The following is a 25,900-nucleotide window of genomic DNA, read 5'->3' on the forward strand; positions in this document are numbered from 1 at the left end:
AAGATGCAAATAAGTTAGAGCCTGCAAACTTCAAACAAGAGCAGGATTTATTAACAGATGCATAAATCTTACAAACCAACAAGTTATGTTGCTCAGTTAAATTTTAATAAATGTTCAACATAAAAGTGTGGGTCAATTATTATTGAACCCCTAGGTTTAATATTTTGTGGAATAACCCTTGTTTGCAATTACAGCTAATAATCGTCTTTTATAAGACCTGATCAGGCCGGCACAGGTCTCTGGAGTTATCTTGGCCCACTCCTCCATGCAGATCTTCTCCATGTTATCTAGGTTCTTTGGGTGTCTCATGTGGACTTTAATCTTGAGCTCCTTCCACAAGTTTTCAATTGGGTTAAGGTCAGGAGACTGACTAGGCCACTGCAACACCTTGATTTTTTCCCTCTTGAACCAGGCCTTGGTTTTCTTGGCTGTGTGCTTTGGGTCGTTGTCTTGTTGGAAGATGAAATGACGACCCATCTTAAGATCCTTGATGGAGGAGCGGAGGTTCTTGGCCAAAATCTCCAGGTAGGCCGTACTATCCATCTTCCCATGGATGCAGACCAGATGGCCAAGCCCCTTGGCTGAGAAACAGCCCCACAGCATGATGCTGCCACCACCATGCTTGACTGTAGGGATGGTATTCTTGGGGTCGTATGCAGTGCCATCCAGTCTCCAAACGTCACGTGTGTGGTTGGCACCAAAGATCTCGATCTTGGTCTCATCAGACCAGAGAACCTTGAACCAGTCTGTCTCAGAGTCCTCCAAGTGATCATGAGCAAACTGTAGATGAGCCTTAACATGACGCTTTGAAAGTAAAGGTACCTTACGGGCTCGTCTGGAACGGAGACCATTGCGGTGGAGTACGTTACTTATGGTATTGACTGAAACCAATGTCCCCACTGCCATGAGATCTTCCCGGAGCTCCTTCTTTGTTGTCCTTGGATTAGCCTTGACTCTTCGGACAAGCCTGGCCTCGGCACGGGTGGAAACTTTCAAAGGCTGTCCAGGCCGTGGAAGGCTAACAGTAGTTCCATAAGCCTTCCACTTCCGGATGATGCTCCCAACAGTGGAGACAGGTAGGGCCAACTCCTTGGAAAGGGTTTTGTACCACTTGCCAGCCTTGTGACCCTCCACGATCTTGTCTCTGATGGCCTTGGAATGCTCCTTTGTCTTTCCCATGTTGACCAAGTATGAGTGCTGTTCACAAGTTTGGGGAGGGTCTTAATTAGTCAGAAAAGGCTGGAAAAAGAGATAATTAATCCAAACATGTGAAGCTCATTGTTCTTTGTGCCTGAAATACTTCTTAATACTTTAGGGGAACCAAACAGAATTCTTGTGGTTTGAGGGGTTGAATAATAAATGACGCTCTGAATAAACTTTTCACAATTTAAAAAAAAAAATTAAAAAAGAAATAACATTCTTTTTTGCTGCAGTGCATTTCACACTTCCAGGCTGATCTACAGTCCAAATGTCACAATGCCAAGTTAATTCCGAATGTGTAAACCTGCTAAATCTGCAGGGGGTTGAATACTACTTGTAGGCACTGTATAAGTGATACAATATAGTTACCGATAATTATCTACGGCTTTTCTTATTTTTCGCTATTCCAGAGCGAAAAACCTGCATTATGGCCGGAGCTGCATTCACAATTCTGCTTGTTATTGATAACAATTACTGAGGTTGTTGACAGTAATTTCTAACATTTTTGCTAACAACTGTGCCACTTCTTCCGCTCATAACACAATCTAGTATGCTGTGCCAGAACCAAATGCTGTCATAGGCCCCTTCACACGTCGGTGAAACACGGTTGTGTTTTTCACGGCCGTGTTTAAGGTATATATGGTCCATCCGTGTGTTGTGATTTTGGCACAGGTGTGTTCTCCGTATGCCATCTGTGATAGCACACGGAGAACAGAAACTTTTTACTCACCTGTCCACAATGCTGATATATCCAATGCCGCGGTGCAGTGAATATGCATGAGCATAATGAGCGGGCCCAGAAGTAAGTGACAGCAGTGCCGAAGATAGCAGGGTTGGAGACAGGCGAGTATAGAAAATAATTTTATTAAAAACACGTATTTTCTCCGGTATGTGTCAGACTGATCACATCATATGTACCGGAATCACTGATGTGTGAAGGGGGCCATAAGGAGAACAGTCTGTTGGGCTTTTCTTATCGTAAAAGGTGATCCAAAACTCAATAAATCTTTACATTTTATCACCATTTAATGCCTGGTGTAGTGATTAGACATTACAGATTCACCAGATTTACAGATATTCGCGTAACATAGAGATTCAAGTCTGGCAACATGCAGAATTAGGAATGCAGCTCTGGAGTATGATACAGGTTGCCAGTACAAGATTGGGAATATAATGTATTTAATTAAATTTGTTGTCCAAAGATTAATGTAGTCTTCTTGAAAACAATAGAAGGCGCTAAAAGTGAAAGCTTTAATTGCGATCTCTATAATCCACTTGAACCTAAATGATAGAATTAAGCAATGAACTCAACAAGCAGAATGAATGGATAGCACACACTAGTTTTTAATGGAGCTGCGAAAATTTTCCATCCTTTACCCTTATACCACTTGACCTGAACCATCTCATTCTATTTTGTCTAAGAGACAAACAAACGCGTGAAATAGTCTAAGCAGGATTGGCCAGAGACTGTGCGGCGATGAGAAATCTCTTGTTCCCGTGGAGTGACAGGCTTAATAGAACCCGTGTGACGTACATTCGGCAATCTATCTGCTGCTCTAATTCCGAGACGAGTATCAACAGCAATGTTGTGCCGACACGGTATCTGCGGTTCCCTTCGCAATCAGATTTGGACACAGTGATGCAAACATGGTCTATTTTGGAACAAAAATTCAGCTCCTGCTTCGGTGTCTTCCTGCACCGCAAGTACCACTAGCAAATATTTACCTTAAAGGCACAGCTGTGCTTGAGATACAGTTCCCATTCTGGCAATGTAAATAATAATGGTGAGCACGATGAACAAAATGACCGAAGGATGACCGATACCATTTTATAGGCATACAAAATGGCTAGGCATGATGGCGGCATTCCTCTTTAAAGTGAACCTGCCAGGTACCCTATACACCCAGAACCATGAGCAGTTCCGGGTGCGTATTTCTAATCCCTGCCTAACTGTCCCTGTATCCAGTAGCATAGATAAAGATAGCTTTAGAAAAAGTATTTCTAAAGATCCTTTATGATATGCTAATGAGCGCAGGGACTGGTCGCAAAGGTGTTACTTTCCCCGACTAGTCCGCCCTCTTAGCATGTTAGCACGCCCACGTTCCACTACGAGAGGTAGTGAGTTCTCCATCAATGGAAATCTTCATGCGAAAACTAGATAAACATATAGCTGGGATGATTTAGGAAAACCTGCACTCGTACTGGGTTGGACCCGATAGCCCTTGAGGTCGCTTCCAACTTTACCATTCTATGATTCTATGCTATTCAATGCGCATTGCCCGGCAACATCAGCAGTGACATACATACCGGTGTCCATTGTCACCACCTCAGATGCTAGGCTTAGGCGGGCTTTGCACGTTGCGACATCGGTAACAATGTGTTACCGATGCTGCAGCGATAGTCCCGCCCCCGTCGCACGTGCGATATCTAGTGAAAGCTGCCGTAGCGATTAATATCGCTACGGCAGCTTCACACGCACTTACCTGCCGTGCAACGTCCCTCTGGCCGGCGAACCGCCTCCTTCCTTAGGGGGGCGGGCCGTGCGGCGTCACAGCGACGTCACACGGCAGGCGGCCAATAGGAGCGGAGGGGTGGAGATGAGCAGGATGTAAACATCCCGCCCACCTCCGTCCTTCTCATTGCAGCCGGGCGGCAGGTAAGGTGATGTTCCTCGCTCCTGCAGCTTCACACACAGCGATGTGCGCTGCCGCTGGAGCGAGGAACAACATCGTACCTGTCGCACCATCGGCATTATGGAAATGTCGGAGGCTGCAGCGATGATACGATAACGACACTTTTGCGCTCGTTCATCGTATCAAAAAGGTTTTACACGTTGCGATATCGACTGCGACGCCGGATGTGCGTCACTTTCGATTTGACCCCATCGACATCGCACGTGCAATGTCGCAACGTGCAAAGCTGCCCTTAGGGTCAGTGCACATGGTCAGAAGTCGCCGCAGTTCTGGTCATGAGCACTATGAAGCCAGGTGTATGCGTCCCGGCATCAGAGAGGGAGACTGGAAGTGCCGGGACTCCTGATTATGCGCACTGACCCTAAACCCGACATGTGAGGTAAAGACAACGGACACAGGTACTCGCGTCACCGCTGATGACGCTGGCCAATGGGCATTCAATAGCATGTTTGCACACCCACAGGGGCATGCTAACATGCTAAGAGGGAAGACTAGTTGGAGAAAAATCATTCCCTTGCGACTAGTCACTGGCCTCATTAGCATATCATAAAAGGATCTTGAGAAGTACTTTTCCTAAAGATCCTTTTATCTATGCTTCTAGATGCTGGAACATTTAGGCAGGGATTAGCAGTATGCGCCCAGAACTGCTCGTGGTCCGGTCTTTTGAAGTAGACTATAAGTTGAATACATTTTGGGTGTTGAAAACTTGTTTGGGCAAAAAAAAAAAAAATATATATATATATATATATATATATATATATATATATATATATATATATATAAAAGGCGTTTTCTACTTACAGGAAAGTAGAGCATAAGAGCCCGATTCATCAAAGAAAAGGTTGTACTCCAAAATTTTGACGTGGTGGACAGAGATGAGTGAACCCGAATTGTAGAATTCAGGGTTTGTACAGAGTTTGGGTGGTTTACGTATGCTAACCACTTGATCGAGCATTGGTGTGCTCAGGTATGCTCGGTACGCAGCCCAGATATAGTCACTTGCAGTCTCTGAATAACTCGCATTTGGGGTAAAAAAAAAACAACATTTTTTGAATGTAGTGTGCACAAAAAAAAGAAAACCTGCCCTCCGTCCCTTGGAAATGCTCTGTTTATGGATGGCTGTATGTGGGTGTAGCGCCGAACTGCTCAATCAATGATTTCCAATAGGGTTCGGGCTCCGGGATCAAGTTCAGGTCAAGTCTGGCTCCCAAACTGAACTGTATCTAAAGTCTGGACCCGGTGAAGCCGAACTTCCACATGTTCGCTCATCTCTAGTGGTGGGTTGAGATTGGGCAGGACAAGGGTGTGGTGACTGACACTCATCAAATTCATGATGGGCAGTGGTGTTCACAACTCCACAACTCTTACTCCAGCAGTGATCGAGAGATGTACACCTCTTGTCCAATGCTCTGAAGTCTTTAATCAGGAGCACCTGACTCCAGTCTATCTCCTCACCAAAGATCTGCATGAACAATGGTGGTCTTGATGTATCAAACCCTAAATGTTCTAAAATACCAAAGAAGATATTCACATATTCACTCTCCCCGAGCGCTATGCTGACTTTTCGTCACAGCTCAGATTTCGGTGTTTTGGCTGCAGCATTAAAGTCGCGTCAATAGTGGACATCACTGCTGAAGGTAATCACTGGGCTCACTCGCTAATGCTGAGGTTAATGCAGGGATGTTGAATAAAGCCTGATTTACATGTTACAATTAATCGTGCGATCGCATTTGCGATCGCACCCGCCCCCATCGTTTGTGCGGCACGGGCAATTTCTTGCCCGTGTCGCACAATGTTGTAACCCCCCGTCACACACACTTACCTTCCAAATGACCCCGCTGTGGGCGGTGAACATCCACTTCCTGAAGGGGGAGGGCCGTTCGGCGTCACAGCGACGTCACACAACAGCCGGCCAATAGAAGCAGACAGGCGGAGATGAGCAGGACGTAACATCCCGCCCACCTCCTTCCTTCCGCATTGCCGGCGGGATGCAGGTAAGCTGCAGTTCATCATTCCCGGGGTGTCACACGGAGCAATGTGTGCTGCCTCGAGAACAATGAACAACAGGATGTTCGATTTTTAGAAAATGAGCGACGTGTCAGCGATGAACGAGAAGGTGAGTATTTCTGCTCGTTCATAGCTGTCACATGCTACGATATCACTAATGATGCTGGATGTGCGTCACTTACGACATGACCCCGTCGACATCTCGTTAGATATATTGTAGCGTGTAAAGCCCGCTTTAGTTAGCTCTTCTTTATTAGGCATAGTGGAGAGTTTTGGCTTCACTTTCCTGAAATTTGAAAAACCCCTACTAAAGAGGAGTCATTAATTCAGGCCATTGGCGGTAGTGCGAGTCAGAAGATTGCATACCAGGAAACCTGTGACCCAACTGTAGCATAGCTTGAAGCAACTTAAGATCAGGCTGAGTTGATCAAGGCCTTGTGTAGACTCAAATGAGTGTGATGGTACTTTTACACTAACTAATAATTGCCCAAATGTCTTATGATAGGCAGAGACATTTCCAATCACTGCACACATAGGCAGATAAATCATTGGTGCAACCTGTGCACCATACAAGGACCCAAGAGGTAAGGGAACCCATTTCCACCTCTATAGTACCTAATTATAAACCCAACTTTACATGGGGATCTCCATACAAAAATCAAGGGCTGCAGCAGTCTATGCAATACTACAGTAGGGAAATCCTGAAAAATGCACTGTTGGTGGGACTTGAGGAACTGGAGTTGGGGAACCCTAATCTAATATTTATGCGGGCCTCTAGTCAATCATCCCCTTTTTATATTGTCTCACAACTTACATACAGTACATCGGCCTTTGCAAAAGAATAGGTGCACTCGGTTAATAAATTTGGCACATTTTCACATTTTGCATCTTTTTTGCCTCATTTGTTAGACATTTTTTATAACTGTTAAAAATGGTGCAAACAACAGTTTTGTTCAATTTGTTTTGGGTTGTTATGTAGAATTTATATTGCGAATTTCATTCTTCTAATTCCATTTCATTGTAGTTCAAAGGTGAACCCATGTAACGAAGATAACAAGTACACAAGTTCACCAACCGTTCACTACAGTGTGAGACATGGACTGTTCTTCCAAGTGGTTTTTTATTATTATTTGCTTTGTGTTGTTTTCAAGTTCTTGATAAAATTACAAGTGAATGCCCGGGTCTTGATAATTAACTTTTAGTGAGTGAGCCATCACACACTGTCTATAGACTCAGTTTAGACTGCGCTGTGTAATCAGCTCCCTGTCCTCCCACAGTGCTACAGTGATAAATCTAGAGAGATACAGTACTTTTATTCTTTTTTTTTTTTCAGCTTTTAGTCAGAAAGCCAGAATAATCTAAGTTGAAAATTATCTCTTGAGACCTTGTAGTGAACCAATGTTAATACATTTTGATAAATTCAATAAGAATCATAATTGTAGGGGCACAAAGGTTGGAAAGTCACCCAGGCACTGGTAATGGATAGGGTCCAATACCAAATACCAGGCCCCTATACCAAATAAGAAGACACTAATACTATAAATAGTGATGTGCGAATAGTAGGATATTCAGGTTCAGATTATTCATCTTGAATACCTAGTAATGTTCAAAGATTAAGAAAGTTCCAGCTCACCCAAACCTGTGTAGGCCATCCAGATTGAGCAGTGCACGGACATGCATAGGTTAGCAAGCCACTCAGATAAGCAGGAGATGGAGGATATCTAGCAAACTTGTCGCGATCTTCTCAAATTCAAAGCCTTTATTTAGTTCATATCGAAATTCATCCATCAAATAGGTCTATTAAAACCTTTAGATATAGCCAGGATGTGTTTCGGACTGTCCTTAGTCTATCTCAAAGAGGACATGGAGTCCGAAACGTGTCCTGGCTATATCTATAGAATTTTAGTGGAACTATTTCATGGATGAATTTTAATATGCACTAAATAAAGGCTTTGAATTTTAGAAGATCGAGACGAATTTGCTAGCAATATTCAGGTATTCATTACGAATAATGAACTTAGTGCAAATCAATGGGGAACAGGAGCATTTTTCTGGGAAAAGTGTCAAGAAAAATACTCAGGTTGACTTCCAATAGTTTCGTTATTCACAATGAATACTGGAAGAGTACTAGGTATTCTGTACGAATAATGCGAACCTGAATATCTTACTATTCGCCCATCACTATGGTTTTATCCTTTTGAAACTCGTAGATAAACCATTAGCCTAAGAATTTTTGACTCATCTCGTCTGATCATTCACGACAATGCAGAAGGACCACACATTACTCCATACAATATTTCTAAACTCATTATTGCCTTAGAACCAATATCACTGGAATTGTAGGCAAGGCTAAAGGGGGCTTTACACACAACGACATCGCTAACGAGATGTCGTTGGGGTCACAGAATTTGTGACGCACATCCGGCGTCGTTAGCGACGTTGTTGCGTGTGAGACGCACGAACGACCGTTAACTATCAAAATCACTCACCATATTGTTGATCGTTGACACGTCGTTCTAATCTCAAATATCGTTGCTGTTGCAGGACGCAGGTTGTTCGTCGTTCCTGCGGCAGCACACATCGCTATGTGTGACACCGCAGGAGCGAGGAACAACATCGTACCTTCGGCCGCCGGCAATGAAGAAGGAAGGAGGTGGGCGGGATGTTCAGACCGCTCATTTCGGCCCCTCCGCTTCTATTGGGCGGCCACTTAGTGACGCCGCTGTGATACCGAACCTCCCCCTTAGAAAGGAGGCGGTTCGCCGGCCACAGCGACGTCGCTAGGTAGGTAAGTATGTGTGGCAGGGACTAACGATGTTGTGCGCCACGGGCAGCGATTTGCCCGTGACGCACAACCGAAGGGGGCGGGTGCTTTCACCAGCGACATCGCTAGCGATGTCGTTGTGTGTAAAGTGGCCTTTAGGTACAACTAGAAGTTCCTGGATCCCTCATGTACCATTTATAATAGTGGATGTTCTTGTACAATAACGTTGTCTTCAAGCCCCAAGACCCTTGGTGTGATTTCTACATCCGAACCATCTACACCTACATCCATGGTATTAGGAATACTCATGGTCTTTTTTTTTTTAACATCCTGGTCTTCTACATAACTACATCAATCATTATCTCAGATTTGTCATGGGCAAATTCAAAGTGTTGAGGGCTCAAGACATAGGAGTAGAACTTAAGAAAAGGCAACCATAATGGAATAAAATCAGAAATACGTTTCTATGATTTTTGGAAATATCAAATCTGAAGAAACTTTTGATTTTGTCCTGAGTATCTCCCACTTACAAGAGCTACAATTATTCTATAGTACTCACCGAGGCTGAAGAGTATGAGAAATTTCAGGCACACAAACTCTTGTCTGTCCACCTGCAGGGAATGTAGAAGAATGACCAGATCTTGAGCTCTGATGACCAAGTTGTTCAGCGTGGATCCCGCTTGGGCTGAAATTGTTGACATTTCAATCTAAAAGGCAAATTAATGGCTAACGTGAGACCTTGAACACAGTTGTATTACATCTCCATACAACCTTGTAGTTGCTTCGGCACCCAATGAGGTCTATGGGACCAAGGTACATTTCCTAAATTATGTTCTATGAAAAGTCCTTATTTTCAAAAACCCACCCTTGATGCATCCCACAACCCATGAACAAGAGTGACATAATTTCTGAAACAAAGCAAACATGTATTTTTAACCTTATATAGTCCCATTTGAAAGAAATATAATTGGAGTAACACCACACAAGTGATTTAGGAATACTGTATGAATGCTGGAAGTTTTTTTTCCATTTTCGAAAGAAAAGTCTCTCATATCCACCAACACTCATTACTTGGTTCATATGTTTCATTTTTCTGTTTCCAAGGTATTTCTGCATTACAGATGTGCGGAAAGTTATACTGCATATATACGCCTTCAAAGTGTCTGCTGGTGAATAAAGTGTAATATGTCTATTACTTGCTTTGATTTGGAATGTTTTTTTCATAAGTGTCAAGCCATTCAAGTCCAAAGCATCAAAACACGAAACCTATCATCCGGGGCTTTAGAAAAGAATGTTATGTACTGCAACTGTAAGCAAGTTAAAATAGTAACCACAAAGTTGAGGGTGCAATAACATAGGCCTAACTCAGGTGTAGCTACGGCATCGTTGCACTGCTTAGTCTGCGTCCCTGCAGGGCAGAGGCACACTCACTGCCGCGGCCAGACCACACAGGTCCACCGGGAATGTGCTTAGGGCGTGCTTACATGTCTGCCCTGCTCTTAAAGGTCATTTGTGCTATATCCCGATAGTGATTAAGTCATTCTCCCACTAGGGGAGGTGCCTCGGCAACATCATCAGTTACTTAGTGCATGTTTGGTGAGCTAACTAGTTGTCAAATCCCGTTGGTCACAGTCTTTTATTTGTACCTCTGTCCTCCTTCCCGTACCGGTCACTCTTTCCAAGCCATGCCTTCTGTACCCCCCTGTCCGCCTAGTGGTCCCGTCTGCCTCATCCATTCAGGCTGTACTTGCCAGTACTAGAGACTCTGCCAGTACCAGCTATCCCCACCATACCTGTCTGTCTCAGCCGTCCCGCCTGCACTTATCAGCACTAGAGACTTTGCCTGTCCGTACCAGAGTATTTTCTTGTCCTGGAGTTCAGCTTCCACAATCTTGATCACTGCCCTGAGAGTGGCACCTGGTGTCTGCTTTGGTTGGCACTTAGTCAAGACCCTCCCACATCAGGGTCAACCTGGGTTCCCCCTGTGATCCAGTGGATCCACTCGTGCTCGCTGCCTCATCACCAGCGATGAGCGTAACATCAAGTTGATATTGGGCTATGGCAGGATGTTCTCTGGTCAATGCCTGGGTGTCACAGCCAGTGGTTTGTGCCAAGATGACATTTCTCTATTTGTCTTTTAGTTCTTTCCTCCGGCCAGTATAACCATTAAATTAAGCTCAAAATAAGTCCAACGTTGCCCGACCAGAAATTGCATCAACCAGAGAAGAGCTTGTTCCAAGTACGATCATGGTCATAAATGCCAGTTTAAAGGGAACATGTCACCATTTTTTTGGTGTATAAGCTGCGGTCACCACCACCGGGCTCTTATATACAGCATTCTAACATGCTGTATATAAGAGCCCAGGCCGCTGTGACAACATAAAAAACATTTTAAAATACTTACCTAACGGACGCTCTGCGGTGGATGCGGGCCAAATGGGCGTCTCCGTTGTCCGGTGCCGGAGCTGCCTCTTTCGGCCATCTTCGTCCTCCTTCTTCTGTAGCCACGGTGCATGACGGGTCCGACATCATACACACTCGCCGGCATTCAGTTCCTGAGCAGGCGCGCTTTGATCTGCCCTGAGCAGGGCAGAGCAAAGTACTGTAGTGCACCTGCGCAGGTCCGGTGAGTGTGTATGACGTAGCCGCATCATGCACACAGGCTTCAGAAAGAGGATGAAGTGTTGTGGGTTGTGTACGTTTTTATTGCATTTTTTTATGCTTTTATTTTAGTGCAGTTTTGCAAGCAAAGTCAATGAGAAGTGTTGTGCACTTTGAATTTTTTTTCATAGCAGATTTGGTGCAGAAAATAATCTGAAGGTGGTCAGTTCTTTCAGCATTTGTGCCTGCTTTTTTATCCCTCAAATGCATGCAAAAAAAAAGTATCAAAAACGAGTTTTTTTCTGTTAGGAGATGCAGATGTTGTGCAGAAAATAACCAAATACTCAGCATACACACAACCTTTTTCACCATTGAAAGCAGTGAAAAATGCATGCAAAAAAAACCCATTAAAAACAAGGCAAAAAACATAAAAAATGTGTCAAAAACAAATACCCTTAGGCTATGTGCACACACTGCATTTTTGTGTGAGGTTTTTTTATGCGTTTTGGGTGCAGTTTTGTCACAAACCTGCATGCAAATTCTTATGCCAGCAAAGTCCAGGAGAATTTTGAAGTGTTGTGCACATGTTGTTTATTTTGCCCTTGCACATTAGGTGCAGAAAATAAACTGCAGCATGTTAAATTTTTCAGCATTTTTACCAGCATTTTCCCACCCGAAATGCATGAAACACACAAGCAAAAACATGCGTTTTTTTCTGCCAGGAGATGCAGATTTGGTGCAGAAATTAACCAAATAACCAAATACTCCGCGTGCGCTCATAGCCTTACAGTACCGGCAAAGATTTCTGGAATTTCATGCACTTGCTGCTTATTTTCTCCTTAAGGATTTGAATTTTCAATTATTTTTTTTTAAATCTTAAGAATGACAATTCTTTCAGCGTTTCTAGTGTTTTTAACTCATTTAAATGCAGTGAACAGAATGGGGAAGATGCCTGTACACTACTGCGAACAAAATAAATAAGAAAATGAAGTGGGGTCCCCCCTATTTTTATTAACCAACCCAGATAAAGCCGACAACTGCATCCTACAGCCCCCTCAGCTGTCTGCTTTACCTTGGCTGGATATCAAAAATAGAGGGATCCCACTCCAGGTTTTTTTAATTATTATTACTGCAGACCTGTCAGGGGGAAGGATCCTGCTGCAGTCATTTGTCTTAAACACACAGAGAGGACAATGAGAAACAGGTAAACATGACTGAGCTTCTGCGACAGAGAATTTCTGAGGTTTTAATTCTATTATGAGCCAAAACAGTGAAAAAAAAAAAGGATTATCTGGAATTTTTTTTATTTTTGTCCTTTGTGTGTTTCACTTTACACTCGGTCAAAGAATGTATTTCAACATACTTTCAATGCTACTGCAAAGAAAGGAGAACATCAGGATGAAAATGTATGATGCCTACAAAAGAAACACTGAAAATGATTACTATCTGGTTCCATTCTTAAAAATCCCCTTAAATCCAACTCAAGAACTCGCTAAAATCTGTACTCTATGTAAGCACATAGTATGGGAAGAAACATGCCCAGGGATTCAGATACAGATGTACAAAAATAGCGCCACTCCGGTGTACGGTCGGTGTCTAGTATTGTATCTCAACTCCCTTAGTGCCCATGGATGCAAGTGACTCATTTAGACACTGTCCTGTCAACTTGCAAATTATATAGGTTTGTGGGGGAAGAAATGGGTATGTGTATACCTAAAATCCTGCTCATTCTGGGTTTAGTAGTCCAGTGGGTGGTCCTATTCAGAGATTGACAGTCCTCTCTGTGTCAGTGTGCATAAATACATACATACAGTGTCAATCAACAATTAGAACCACCTATTTGACTCTTAGACAGATAATAGCTAGGGGGGTATTCATAGTGATTCCCGCCGACTGTAAAGGAGGCTATACACGCAGCGACATCACTAGCGATGTCGCTCGTGAAAGCACCCGCCCCTGTCGTTTGTACGTCACGGGCAAATCGTTGCCCGTGGCGCACAATAACGTTAGTCCCCCGTCACACGGACTTACCTGCCTAACGACATTGCTGTGGCCAGCGAACTGCCTCTTTTCTAAGGGGGTGGTTCGTGTGGCGTCACAAAGAGGTCACACGGCAGCCGTCCAATTGAAGCGGAGGGGCATAGAGCAGCAGCAGGAAAGTGACGCCCACCTCGCTGCCGGAGGACGCAGGTACGGTTTTGTTCGTCGTTCCTGGGGTGTCACACGTAGCGATGTGTGCTGCCTCAGGAACGACGAACAACCTGTGTCCAGCACCATCAACGATATTTGGGATTTGAACGACGTGTCAACGATCAATGATTTGGTGAGTATTTGTGATCGTTAGTGGTCGTTCGTACGTGTCACACGAAGCGACGTCGCTAACGAGGCCGGATGTGCGTCACAAATTCCTTTAGAATAAACATAAGTATTTTTCAAATCAATTTAATTTTTTACTTGCAGGACCTGTGGTGAGGTCATACTCATGTGACCAGAAGGGGTGGGGCCTCAGCCAACAAAGCTGATATTAGGAAGCAACATTTTTCTGTTAGCTGAGGCCCTGCCCCTTCTGGTCACATGGGTATGACCTCACCACAGGTCCTGCAAGTAAAAAATAAAATCGATTGTACAATACCTATGATAATTCTAACAGAGAGGGATAACTATGAATCCCCCCCCAGATATTATCTGATCCTCAGCTGCTGTCACTCAAGAAGCTGCTAATTTTATAAACTTTACTCTCTTGGATTTCAAAACCTAAACATCCGAGCTGACCACTATAGGTATGTATAGAATCAGCCTGATAATGCCAGTATAGCACTGGCTTTAGGTTATATACGAAAATCCTGGTGATTGGCACTTATATGGCTAACAAACTATGTATAGGGAACCAATGTGAATATAGGTCTGTGACTGTTTGCGTTTTGATTTTTGAGAGTCTGGGAAACAATAGCATGTACTCATACCTAATGAATTACCTATAACTGGGAAACTGTCTGTTAGTTACTTCCTATATTCAGCAGCTTATTCTCACAGCTCCTTCTGTAAATACAGATGGGGGATGTGTCCCTTCTCTTGAGAAATATGCCGCTCCTGGCCACACTGTCCCCCTATTGAGTGCTGGTGAAAACCAGGACAAAGCCCTCCCTGCCTGTGTTTGTGGATACCTTGTATCTCTCCGCAAGATCATTGTTTGTGCCTTTTGTGCAGCAACAATTCTGGAGCCCGAAAAAAAAAAATAATAATAAAAAATGCTAAACTAAACAAGTAGCATCTGCTTAGACTTAGACTGTATGTGTCCGGCATGCATTGTAATTACACGGGAACCCATACAACAACTGATTATGTGACATGATATATATAGATGTCTATATATATATATATATTATATATACATATATATATATATATATATATATATATATAAATACACATATATATACATATATATACATACACACACACATATCTATCTATCTCTCTATATATATACTGTGTACATATAATATATATATATATATATATATATATATATATATATATATATATATATATATATATATATAAGTTTTTTTAGATTATTATATCATTTTATCAATATATTATACTATGATAAAATTGCTAAAAAATAGAAATAAAACATAAAAATTATAAAATAATTAAAAAAAAAAATAATGCAGAGCTGAATTCTGCAACATGACTAAATGGTAGGTGCTTATTCAGGTCATATATAAAGAATTGTTCACAAAATGTGTTTTTTCAAGGGTGAAAAAAAAAGCAGGGTTGTGTGCACACAGTGCATTTGTATTGCATTTTTTTATGCTTTTTTTAGTGCAGTTTTGCAAGCAAATCCTAACGCCAGCAAAGTCAATGAGAAATCTGAAGAGTAGTGTACGTTGAATTTTTTTTTTTTCTTTGCAGATTTGATGCAGAAAATAATCTGAAGTAGGTCAATTCTTTCAGTATCTTTGCCTGCATTTTTATCCCTCAAATGCATGAAAACGCATGCAAAAAAGTATAAAAAATATGTGTTTTTTTTCTGCCAGGAGATGCAGATTTAGTGCAGAAAATAAACAAATACTCAGTGTGCACACATTGCTTTCAATGGGGAAAAAAGCTATCAAAATGCATGCAAAGAAAACCATTAAAAAAACTCAGCAAAAAAAAGCATAAAAAACGCTGCAAAAAGAAACATTTTGTGTTGCATTTTTCCTGCCAAGAGAAGCAGAAATTTCTGCACCAAAATACTCTGCATGCGCACATACCATTAGGCTATGTGCACACACTGCATTTTTTATGAGTTTTTTTATGCGTTTTTGGGTGCAGTTTTGTCACAAAACTGCATGTAAATCCTTATGCCTGCAAAATCAATGAGAATTCTGAAGTGGGCACACGTTGCTTATTTTGCCCTTGCAGATTAGGTGCAGAAAATAAACTGCAGCATGTTGAATTTTTCAGCATTTTTGCCAGCAATTTTCCACCCTAAATGCATGAAAAACACAAGGCAAAAATATGCGTTTTTTTCTGCCAGGAGATGCAGATATTAATCAAATGCTCAGCATACGCTCACAGCTTTACAGTACCGGCAAAGTGAAGATTTCTGGAATCTCATGCACTTGCTGCTTATTTTCTCCCTGAGGATTTGAATTTTCAAAATGTTTTTTAATATCTGAAGAATGACAATTATTTTAGCTTTTTTAGTGTTTTTTATATAAATGCAGTGAACAATATGGGGAAGATGCCTGCACACTGCTGTGAACAAAATAAATAAGAAAAGGAAGTAAGGTCCCCCTATTTTTATGAACCAACCAAGGTAAAGCAGACAACTGCGTCCTGCAGACCCCCTCACCTGTCTGCTTTACCTTGGCTGGTTATCAAAAATAGAGGGATCCTACTCCAGGTTTTTTTTAATTATTATTACTGCAGACCTGTCAGGGGGAAGGATCCTGCTGCAGTCATTTATCTTAAACACATAGAGAGGACAATGAGAAACAGGTAAACATGACTTAGGGATACTTCACACACAGCGAGAACGCTGCTGAGATCGCTGCTGAGTTATTTATTTAAATAATTAAAAACAAAAATAATAACGGCCTGGTGTTCCCTTTATTTTTGATAACCAGCCAAGATAAAACAGGCAGCTAGGTGCTGCAATTATCAGGCTGGGACGGAACATAGTTATTTGGCCCTTCCCAGCCTAAAAATAGCAGCTCACAGCCGCCCCAGAAGTAGCGCATCCATGAGATTTAAAAAAGGTTGGCAATAGTAGATATGGTCCACAATATACTGTATATATTTTTTTCTAGTTTACCTCCTGTCCTGTCACCAGTAGAACGCTATTCTCTTTACTGTGTTGCATTTGCCTGTAGATGTGGTCAAACACTAGTAGTTCACTCCAGCAATTCTGCAGCAAAATCATCTGGTCGCTGACCTAAAAAACAAACAGAAACAAGGAAATATTGATGAATAATGAGAAGTTATCATCAAGTCTAAAATTGCAATCTGAAAAGCATTAAAAAGAGGGTTGGATTAGATAGAGGACAAATTAGTCTGGAGCGTTATGCTGGTGTTACATAAAGACTTTTGTGGGGCGATTCTGTCCAAAAATGCTGCTGTCAAGTGTTAAAGTAAAAGAGAAAGCACTTGGGCATTTTTGTTTGCTACCTATTTTTTTCTGTGGTAGGTCAAGAGTTCTCCTCCCCAATGGATCCACTTATAAGGATTATAATCCCCCGATAACCCACACTAGCTCCCATTACAAAGTGTTGCAGAGATACGTATCCCCGTTATTGATGCATCTATAGGCCAAGATATGCTGAACTGTACATTTGTAATGCCCAAGGGTCCATGCACCTGCCTAACACGTTCATTAAGAGCTGGTGAGCTTCTGCCTTTGGTGTTGTCACCATCTACTGGTTGAGTAGAAGACATCAGGAATAAGCTTCTAAGATGTCATCCTGAAGGTCCAGTAGATATAAGGGGGAAGTCATTGAACCTGAAGCCTTGTGCTGAGGTCACAGTGAACATTAAGGAGCTGAGACCTATGCACAGTTGTGTATGTAGGTGAGAATGATTATGTTTGGTAGGGGACATGACAAGAGAGAGACCTGCTCAAAAGTCAGAAGATGACTATGCCTATGTTCAAGAGAGAGACCTGACAAGAGAGAGACCTGCTCAAAAGTCAGAAGAGGACTATGCCTATGTTCAAGAGAGAGACCTGACAAGAGAGAGACCTGCTCAAAAGTCAGAAGAGGACTATGCCTATGTTCAAGAGAGAGACCTGACAAGAGAGAGGCCTGCTCAAAAGTCAGAAGAGGACTATACCTATGTTCAACCATTAAAGACCAAGACAATGATGGTAACTCAAAGACTGTCTGAGGGACTGAAGCCTATGGAAAGTTCAAATCTGCGATAGCGCCATGTAGGACACTTCAAGTCAGCATCATGGCCATTGTAGTCCAGGAGCTGGGAGGAATTAGGACCAGTAAGGTGTCAGAGGGGTCAATTAAGAGACATAGGAGAAAGAAGATCCAAGGAGGTCACAGCACATCCATAATCCGTTCAAAAATACAAAATTTTATTGAAATCCATAAAAAACAAGATTCTATACAAGATCATAAAACCTTAGGCTTTAATGATCTTGTACAGAATCTTGTTTTTTTATGGATTTCAAATAAAATGTGGTATTTTTGACTAGATTATAGATGTGCCGTTAACTACTTGGATCTTCTGGCTCCTATGTTAAGCTGTGGCACGGCTGCTGGACTTGACACCCTCCGGAGCTTAATTCATGCGACACGTGCTCTGTTGATGGTCTGGAAAGCTCAACATGATTTTCTCTAAGACACCTAGGGATGGTGAGCCGGAAAGACTTATTGTATAATGTGGATAGAGAGTATTGTGCCTATCCAGGAAAATGTTCAGCACGTATTGAGAACTGGTTGTCCAGCAATACGGTCAAAGTTCCAAAAAGAGTATCCAGTACTGAGTGTGCGGTGGATTTTGAAGAACCATTTTTGAAGAGCCTACCATAGTTGCTTAGAACCACTTTATATGTCTACCATACATGCTTAGAACTTCATGAGATTCCAATAAAAAATAAAAATATATATAAAAAAAAAAAACTGACCAGTATTTCCAAGAATAAGACAAGTGTGAATAGGTGCAAGCCATGACAACTAGTCAATATAGTAAAAAAAATACAGCTGAACTCTGAAATTTGAAATGCATTACTGCTATAGAAACATTGTAAAAAATGAGGTACTTACTGCACAAATTGGCCAATTCATGAGAGCCCAACAGCCAGAGACAAGGCGTATTCACTTAGGCTTTCAGCCTGGGTATAGACATATAATGAATATAGCAATACAAGAAGAGGAGAGAAAAAAAAGGGGGAAGTAACCCTGTATGTGTACCCCTCAAAAAAGAGCACTATTCACAGTATCAAGGTATATGTTGCCCAAAGTGAGTATTAAAACATACTGTAACATTAAATGAATATTGAATCAATATTTATTAATAATTATGTTTTAATACTCACTTTGTGCAGGATATATGTAGAGGCATATAAGGTTAGAGTCCCAAGAAAGGGATACGCCTTATCGTTGGTGTTGGGTTCTCCTAAATTTACCCATTTTTGCGCTAAGTACTTAGTTTTATACATAGTTTCTATAGCAGTAATGCAATTCCAATTTCATTTATTCAATGTTTACATTTCAGAGTGTAACTGAATTTTTTTTTTACTATATTGTTCAGTAGAAATATGTTAGCAACTATCCACAGGATATGCGATAACAACTAGATGAACAGAGGTCAAACTACTTAGCGTCTCGCCAATTACCACAAAAGGGAATATGTACCCCCTGTTTGAGTACAGACTAGATGTCACGCTAGGTATGGGGAACTACCAAGTAAGTGGCAAAAGGTAAAGGAAGGGGGAGATGGTGACCCCTGACCAAACCTACAGCTGGTTCCTGGAATCCCTCACCGCCCTAGATATGTACAACACCTATGTGCCGAGCCAGATACCTGACCCTAGGTATCCCTTATGCTAGGCCCTAAATAGGGAACAGATGGGATGAGCGCTTTGTCAACCCCACTAAATGGTAAAGGAAGACCCAAGGGCGAAAACGCATGAACTTCAGCAATGATACCACAGATAAGAGCAAGCCACCTGCTTGCAATGAGAATTAGAATGAACTGAATAATATCGCCAGCACCAGTCCAGGGAAGGAAGGGGGTATTTAAGCACCAAGAGAATACTGATGATCAGTAGCTGGGTGGAGGGTGAGCTCCTGCTGGGTCCAAAAAGGAGAGATGAAAATCCATCAGGAAAGCTACCTATTACAATGAAAACTGACAGCAGGAACAATGGAAAGACAGGGAGCATTTTGCACATCCAAACACTGTGACCTTCTATAGCCAGAAACCACATGACTATCTTAAATTTGGCTGACCCATTGAATATTGATTGGCAACCACCACTCCATCTTATGGCAAAGTTTCACTTGTTCCAATGAAATAACCCTTCACGAGTCATGCAAGTCAAAGAGGTGAGCAGTATTCAGATCTCATTAAGTCTTCAAGGCCTTGCAGAAATGTATTTATCTGTTTTCCTAAACTTCCATTCCCATTGTACATTTCATTTCCAATTCACATTATTTAGCTACCTTACAGTACCGCACTCTGTGACGCTTTTCTTGCAGCGGCTAAGTTTCTAACCTTGTGAAGCAAGAATAGACGTATTGAACAATGCGACAGTTTTAATCGTATGTACTTGCAGCTAATACAATAAACATTGTCTCTCTGAGAATAGACTTCTGTCCTTTGCGATAACATTGCCAATATGTTTCCAATGCTAAAAATGCAAGATCGTTTCGTTAACCAGTTTGGATCTCATAATGTTGCCTATTGTACAGACGTCTATTCTGGTGACCAAAAATACATTAAAATGAAAATGTAACAACGCGAAGGGTAGAGAAAAGCAAGTCATTTTTGAGAAAGCTGTCACATCGGCATGAAAAGTAGCATTAATAACTATTTTGGATGAAAAATGGCTGAAAATGACCTGAAAGGTAATCTGTCAGCAGTTTTTTGCTATGTAATCTGATAGCAGTATAATGTAGGGACAGAGACCCTGATACAAACTACCACTAGGTGTCACCAGAAGGAACTAGTGATGAGGAAGTCAAACAAGCAGGACGTCAGGTGCAGGAGGTCACGTATGGAACACGGGGATGAAGCAAAGCCAAGGTCAGAGCACAAGCCGGAGGTCAGAAGCCAGGAAGTCACATAAGGTACACTGGGCAAAAGCGGAGCCGAGGTCAGGAGCCAGGAAACAACCTCAGAGACAGGGACACGGGAGGAAAGAGGTAACAACAGGTCAAAAGACAAACTGGAGCCAAAGCACTTACTGCAGGTAGGAACTACGACTGGTGGCATTTCTGGTGAGGTTGCTCCCTAATGAAGCAGAGCAATCACCCGGAACAAGGCGTCTGGAGAGAGGCCACTCCCAACTCCAGCACAGGAACCGAGGATGGGAAAAATACAAAACAGAACACCGAGTCTACAGGAGAGCAGAGCACCACAGATCAGAATCATGACATGTGTCACTTACTGGGCTGTGTTTTGCTGTATCAATACAATTAGTGTTTTATCAGCAAGAGATTATCACTACAGGAGAACTGGTCTTATACCGCTCATACCTCCTAGTTCAGCCACACCCCCAGCACTAGTTAGCAGCTCTCTGTCACTGTACATTGCATACAGATTGCTTTGTTGAGGTCGGGGTTATGCACAGCTCAATAACTGAGCTCTGCGATATGAGATCATAACTGCTGCTTCTAGTAAACTAAGTGACATTGCTGGAATCAGGGTCTCTGCCCCTACATTATGCTGCTCTCAGATTACATAGCAAAAACCTGCTGACCGATTCCTTTTAACCACTGCTTTGATCCATTGTACTAAAGGATCCGACACAGCACTGTTTTCCAGAACAAACTAAAACCCTAGTTCTAATGTAAACAGAGCCTATGACGGACACAAACATTGCAGCCTGAAGTATGTGGACATCTAACTGCAAAATCATGGACATCAAATGGGTGTTTTGGGCTATATAAATCATTACTTATAGTGATTGGTGGGGGCTCCATGAGATATAGGGGGACTGGTATCCCCCATTTCTCCCCTGGCCCACGATCATGGTAAAAAGTAGATATTACATGTGCTTTGCCTCTTCATTTTACATCTATGGCACTTAAAATAGACTGTTTTTTTTCATTTTTATTACGAAAAAGTATTTGTCAAATACCTTGGACCAACATTCCATAGAATAAAGGATAAATTACTGATCCCTATGTGCCCGCCACAAATCCAAAGAATAAGGGACTAGAGGTTGAGCATACATACATTTTCTATGGAGCAGCTGAAGTTAACCGAGGCCTGAAACGTTAATCGAGGTTCAAATTTGGTGCTGAGATCTGGTGCAGTCATTTCGCCACCAAATTTGCACTTCCTGGCAGAAAGCAGTACTGAAACAGCGTCAAAACCATTTTTGTGTATTTTTTGGCCAAGCGATGTAGATTTGGTGCTGAAATTTTTACACCATATTCCTGCACCCAATCTACGTTACGAGCAGTTCTAGGTGAATATTGCTAATCCCTGCCTAACTGTCCCTGTATACACTAGCATAGATAAAGAGATCTTTAGAAAAAGTATTCCTAAAGATCCTTTATGATATGCTAATGAGGCCAGTGACTAGTTACAAGGTCGTCATATCCTCAGACTCCTGATATGCTAATGAGCGCAGGGACTAGTCAGAAAGGCATTAGCTCCTGTGCTCATTCTGCCCTCTTAGCATGTTAGTATGCACACAGGGTCGTGCTAATATACTATTCAATGCCAGCGTCATCGGCAGTGATGCGCGTACCTGTGTCCGTTGCATGGCCTCAGAATGCTGGGTTTAGGGTCAGTGCAGATGATCAAAAGTCCCCGGAACTTCCAGTCATGTGCCCTACACCAGTTTGAAGCCGGAACGCGTATGTGGCTCCCCCAAGGATCCAGTCGCCACAGAGGTACTGCACCTCAGCCAGAGGTGTGATATCCTATTCCCTGGTAAGGAGGAGCACACAGACTATTGCACACAAACACTCTTAGTATAGCTACACTCCATCAGGCGGTGGTTAGGGCGAGTTGCAACTTAGAGAGAGCACAGTTCCCGGACCCAGTCTGAAGATGGGATAGTTAGTGGGTGGACACTTAGAACAGAGTGTGCAGAGGGAAAGTGAAACTACATACAGAACGAGTTAGACAGAGAACAAAGGAGGAAGCGGAAGGGAGAGGTCCTGGGAACTGGAGCTGGAGGAGCTCGTCCGAGGGAAGGGAAGGGAAGGGAAGGGAAGGGAAAGGAAAGGAAAGGAAAGGAAAGGAAAGGAAAGGAAAGGGTCCTAGAGCCACGGGAAGTGAGAAATCCACCCGTGGGCTTGCATCCACAGCCGACAAATTGGTGTGGAGGTGTGACGCCCTGGCCTATCAGGTAGTCACAGGGTATTGTGCAATCTGCCCTTCTATGCAATATCCATCTCCTCCTTGGTTATGAACTCCCAACTAACGGTGTTGTCAATACCAGCCAATCAAAATCCTAGGAACACTCTGCACCACACCCACCAGACACAACAGTGGACAGCCTGAGTGTAATAGGGTTGACCACTTGGGGGGTTGGTTAATGGGAGGTCAGGAGAGAGTCAGTAGGAGGAGTCGAGAGTTAGAGAGTGAAGGAGAGAGGAGGTCAGGAGCTGGGCTCCCTGGAAGTAACTAGGTGGCAGACGTTTGTCTGGGCCTACTAGGAGCTGGCCCCCAGTCGCAGGGGATCGTGACAAGGGGCACAGAACTGTCGAGGAGGACAGCCGGCGGCCTTGTACCATCACCGGGCTGGGACCAGGGCACGACGGGGTACGTGGACCCTAGGTCAGGGAGTAGCTTCAGGCAACCTGACAATTGACCCGATGAGAACGGAGCCTTCAAGATCTGCTCTCCACCCGCTCCAAAATCGAGGTACTAGCGCAACGAGGGGGATAGGACTTTCCACTAAAAATGGTCCAGGAAATCCCAAGAGTGAACCCTGAGAGCAAGCTCCCTCAGTTAGCCATACTGGGGAGCGGGACCTGACTAGTTCTATACTACAGGGGCCAACTAGCAAGTGTACTGAGTACCAAGGGAAAGGTCATAGATCATCAGGCAACACCAGAGGGAACGGAACCCAAACGTGCTCCCCCTCAGCGACAGCGGTGTTTGGTTTATCAAGTTGTCGGTGTCAGCTTTGTGGACTGAGTGAGTACGCAAGTGACCGATTCACTCCCAACGGCACTTCCCTGTCACCACCACCGAGTCCTGGGGCATTCCCCCTACCCGTGGAGGGGTTAAACACCTGCCTGCCCACTCCATTGCCACAGGTACTCGCAATTGCAGTGGTGGTACTCCACCTTACCACACACCACGGGTAGCGTCACGAACTTTAAATACTCAATCCCTTGTAAATACCCCCTTTGAGTGGCCACACGAGCCCCGGGTCCGGACGCCCCTCAAGTCACCGCGGATCCGGATCCGAGCAGCCCGGCTGCTGACGCGGGGGCAGCACAGAGGGACTTGGCCGCAAAGGGGATTGGCCCCTATACTAGCGGAGAACTACAAGGCTCAGCTAGCAAACCCGGAGGCTGAGGTAACTTCAAGTGCCGATGCCACAACCACATGCAAGTCCACTAAAAAGGTGACAACAGAGGGCCAAGGGATTAGGCAGAAGAGCCTCCAAAAACAGGGTCCGCGGACACCGGCTCAGGGCACTGTGTGTGAGACGCAGGGCATGAGGGCGAAGCCAGCGTAAGAAGGCGACCAGGAAAAGGACACAGAAAGGTGCACCGGTCTTGTGCCTCCGAATTGTCTAGGGATCGGCTGGATCCCATCACCGCAGGACTCAGTACTCCAATGGCAGCATTCAACCGGCCGGATGTGTTAACCTGGAACTGACAACTGTGAGTAAAGAACTTGTGACTGCATCCCGCTGTGTCCTGGAATCATTGCCTGCGCTGCCAGCCCCGTGCTATTCAAACATCCCACTGGCTGAAAACTGCCTACGTTTGCCCTGGGGTCCCAGCTCCACCTGTGGGGAGCTGTACCATCTTAGCTGCATCACCATTTGCCCCAGCGGTTTCGTCCAAGCTGCGTCGGCCATACCTAGCCAAAGATCACAGGTGGCGTCACGAATCATTATCCCCTGTAAATATATTCCTCCATTTCATTATTTAATTAACAACACCGCCAGGGTCACGGAGTTGGGCCCTGCCGCCTTGTCAACCTCCCTAAAGAACAGAACCGGCCCGGTTCCGAGTGCCCCCAGGCCCTGGTGGGGCGTGTCACATACACTCGGCTTCATAGTGCGCATGACCGGTAGTCTGGGGTTTATACTCACTGAGCCGAAATCCAGCGTCGGGTGCGGTGGCATTAGAAGTGAGCACAATCATGCCTCTGACTCTGCGCGTTCATTAGCATGTTAGTACACTCACAGGGGCGTGCTTATATGCTATGGGGACCAACTAGCCGAGAGAACTAACGCCCTTGCAACTAGTCCCTTCCCTCAATATCATATTATAAAAGATCTTTAGAAACGGTTATAACAAATATGCTGCCTGTGAATATCACCTTAACACATTCCTCGTTTGCTTTTATGCTCAAAATAGTGCTGGAGCTTTGGATGTCCCTTTTTGTTAAGCGTTGCATTATCTTCCACTATTATACCATGGAAGTTCGCTTGTGTATGGAAGTTAAAAAAAAATAAATAAAAAAATAAAGAAAAAAATCATTCATTGCTACGTTTTTCTATGCATCTATATAGGACAAACGCCCAAGAAGGACTATAGAGAGGAAGCTAATTGTGCATTACACATCCTTTCTCCAAACAAATGACTTTACATTGTGTTGTGTGTATGGGGTCACGCCGCAATCCCACACACGGCAGCCAGACGCTGCTGTGTAATTATTAGGACTGAAGAAAATGTTCTTGTTTTGTCAAAGGTGTAAACGCGGAGAAGGGTCAAGAAGTTAGCGGAATAATTCGGCGCTTGCTGAAATGAGTCGTACACGACTGCTAGAAAAGACAGGTTAGAGCTCAACTTTTAGATGTAAAAATGGATTTTACAGCAGCGAGTGAAAACAATACACAAACTTGCGACAAGTCTATGGAATCCGACAGAATACTGAAAGGCAGCGAGGCACCATAGCCGCGCCGAATAAGTAAAATTAAATCGGGGTGAACCTTTTTTTTTTTTTTTTTTTACTTTATTTAGTTTTATCTGCAGCGGTTCTCACCCAGTACAATACATTTGTAGATAGTAACTTTACCTCTCTGTGTTTACCCCCTTTTAGGGAGTTTATTTTGGCAGTACTCTTGTTTTTGTCTCACCGCAATCAGAAAGCCATAACTTTTTTAAGTCCCTTTACACACTTATCATAGTCCTATTACGTAAGCGGATCAGCAGTATACTGGCCTGTTTAGGAAACAAAGACAGAAAAGGGTCCAGCTCACCCTGGAAGGATGGATGGAAGTGGTTCCCCTGGGTGGTGTGTCGGTGTCATGCGAGGAATTGGA

General features: G+C 43.4%; 1 protein-coding gene across 2 annotated transcripts in view; it reads right to left on the reverse strand.

The window, feature by feature from the left end:
- NR5A1 (nuclear receptor subfamily 5 group A member 1) overlaps window positions 1-25,900 on the reverse strand; it is a 221,402-nt gene that overhangs the window by 52,306 nt on the left and 143,196 nt on the right. For both annotated transcript variants that reach the window (XM_075322827.1, XM_075322828.1), the window contains exons 5-6: window positions 16,574-16,693; window positions 9,224-9,371 (exon numbers count right to left, since the gene is read on the reverse strand). In XM_075322827.1, the coding sequence (XP_075178942.1) occupies window positions 9,224-9,371; window positions 16,574-16,693 (268 nt within the window). The remainder of the gene's footprint in view (window positions 1-9,223; window positions 9,372-16,573; window positions 16,694-25,900) is intronic.

Source organism: Anomaloglossus baeobatrachus, chromosome 9, assembly GCF_048569485.1.
Source record: "Anomaloglossus baeobatrachus isolate aAnoBae1 chromosome 9, aAnoBae1.hap1, whole genome shotgun sequence".
Taxonomy (NCBI): Eukaryota; Metazoa; Chordata; class Amphibia; order Anura; family Aromobatidae; genus Anomaloglossus; species Anomaloglossus baeobatrachus.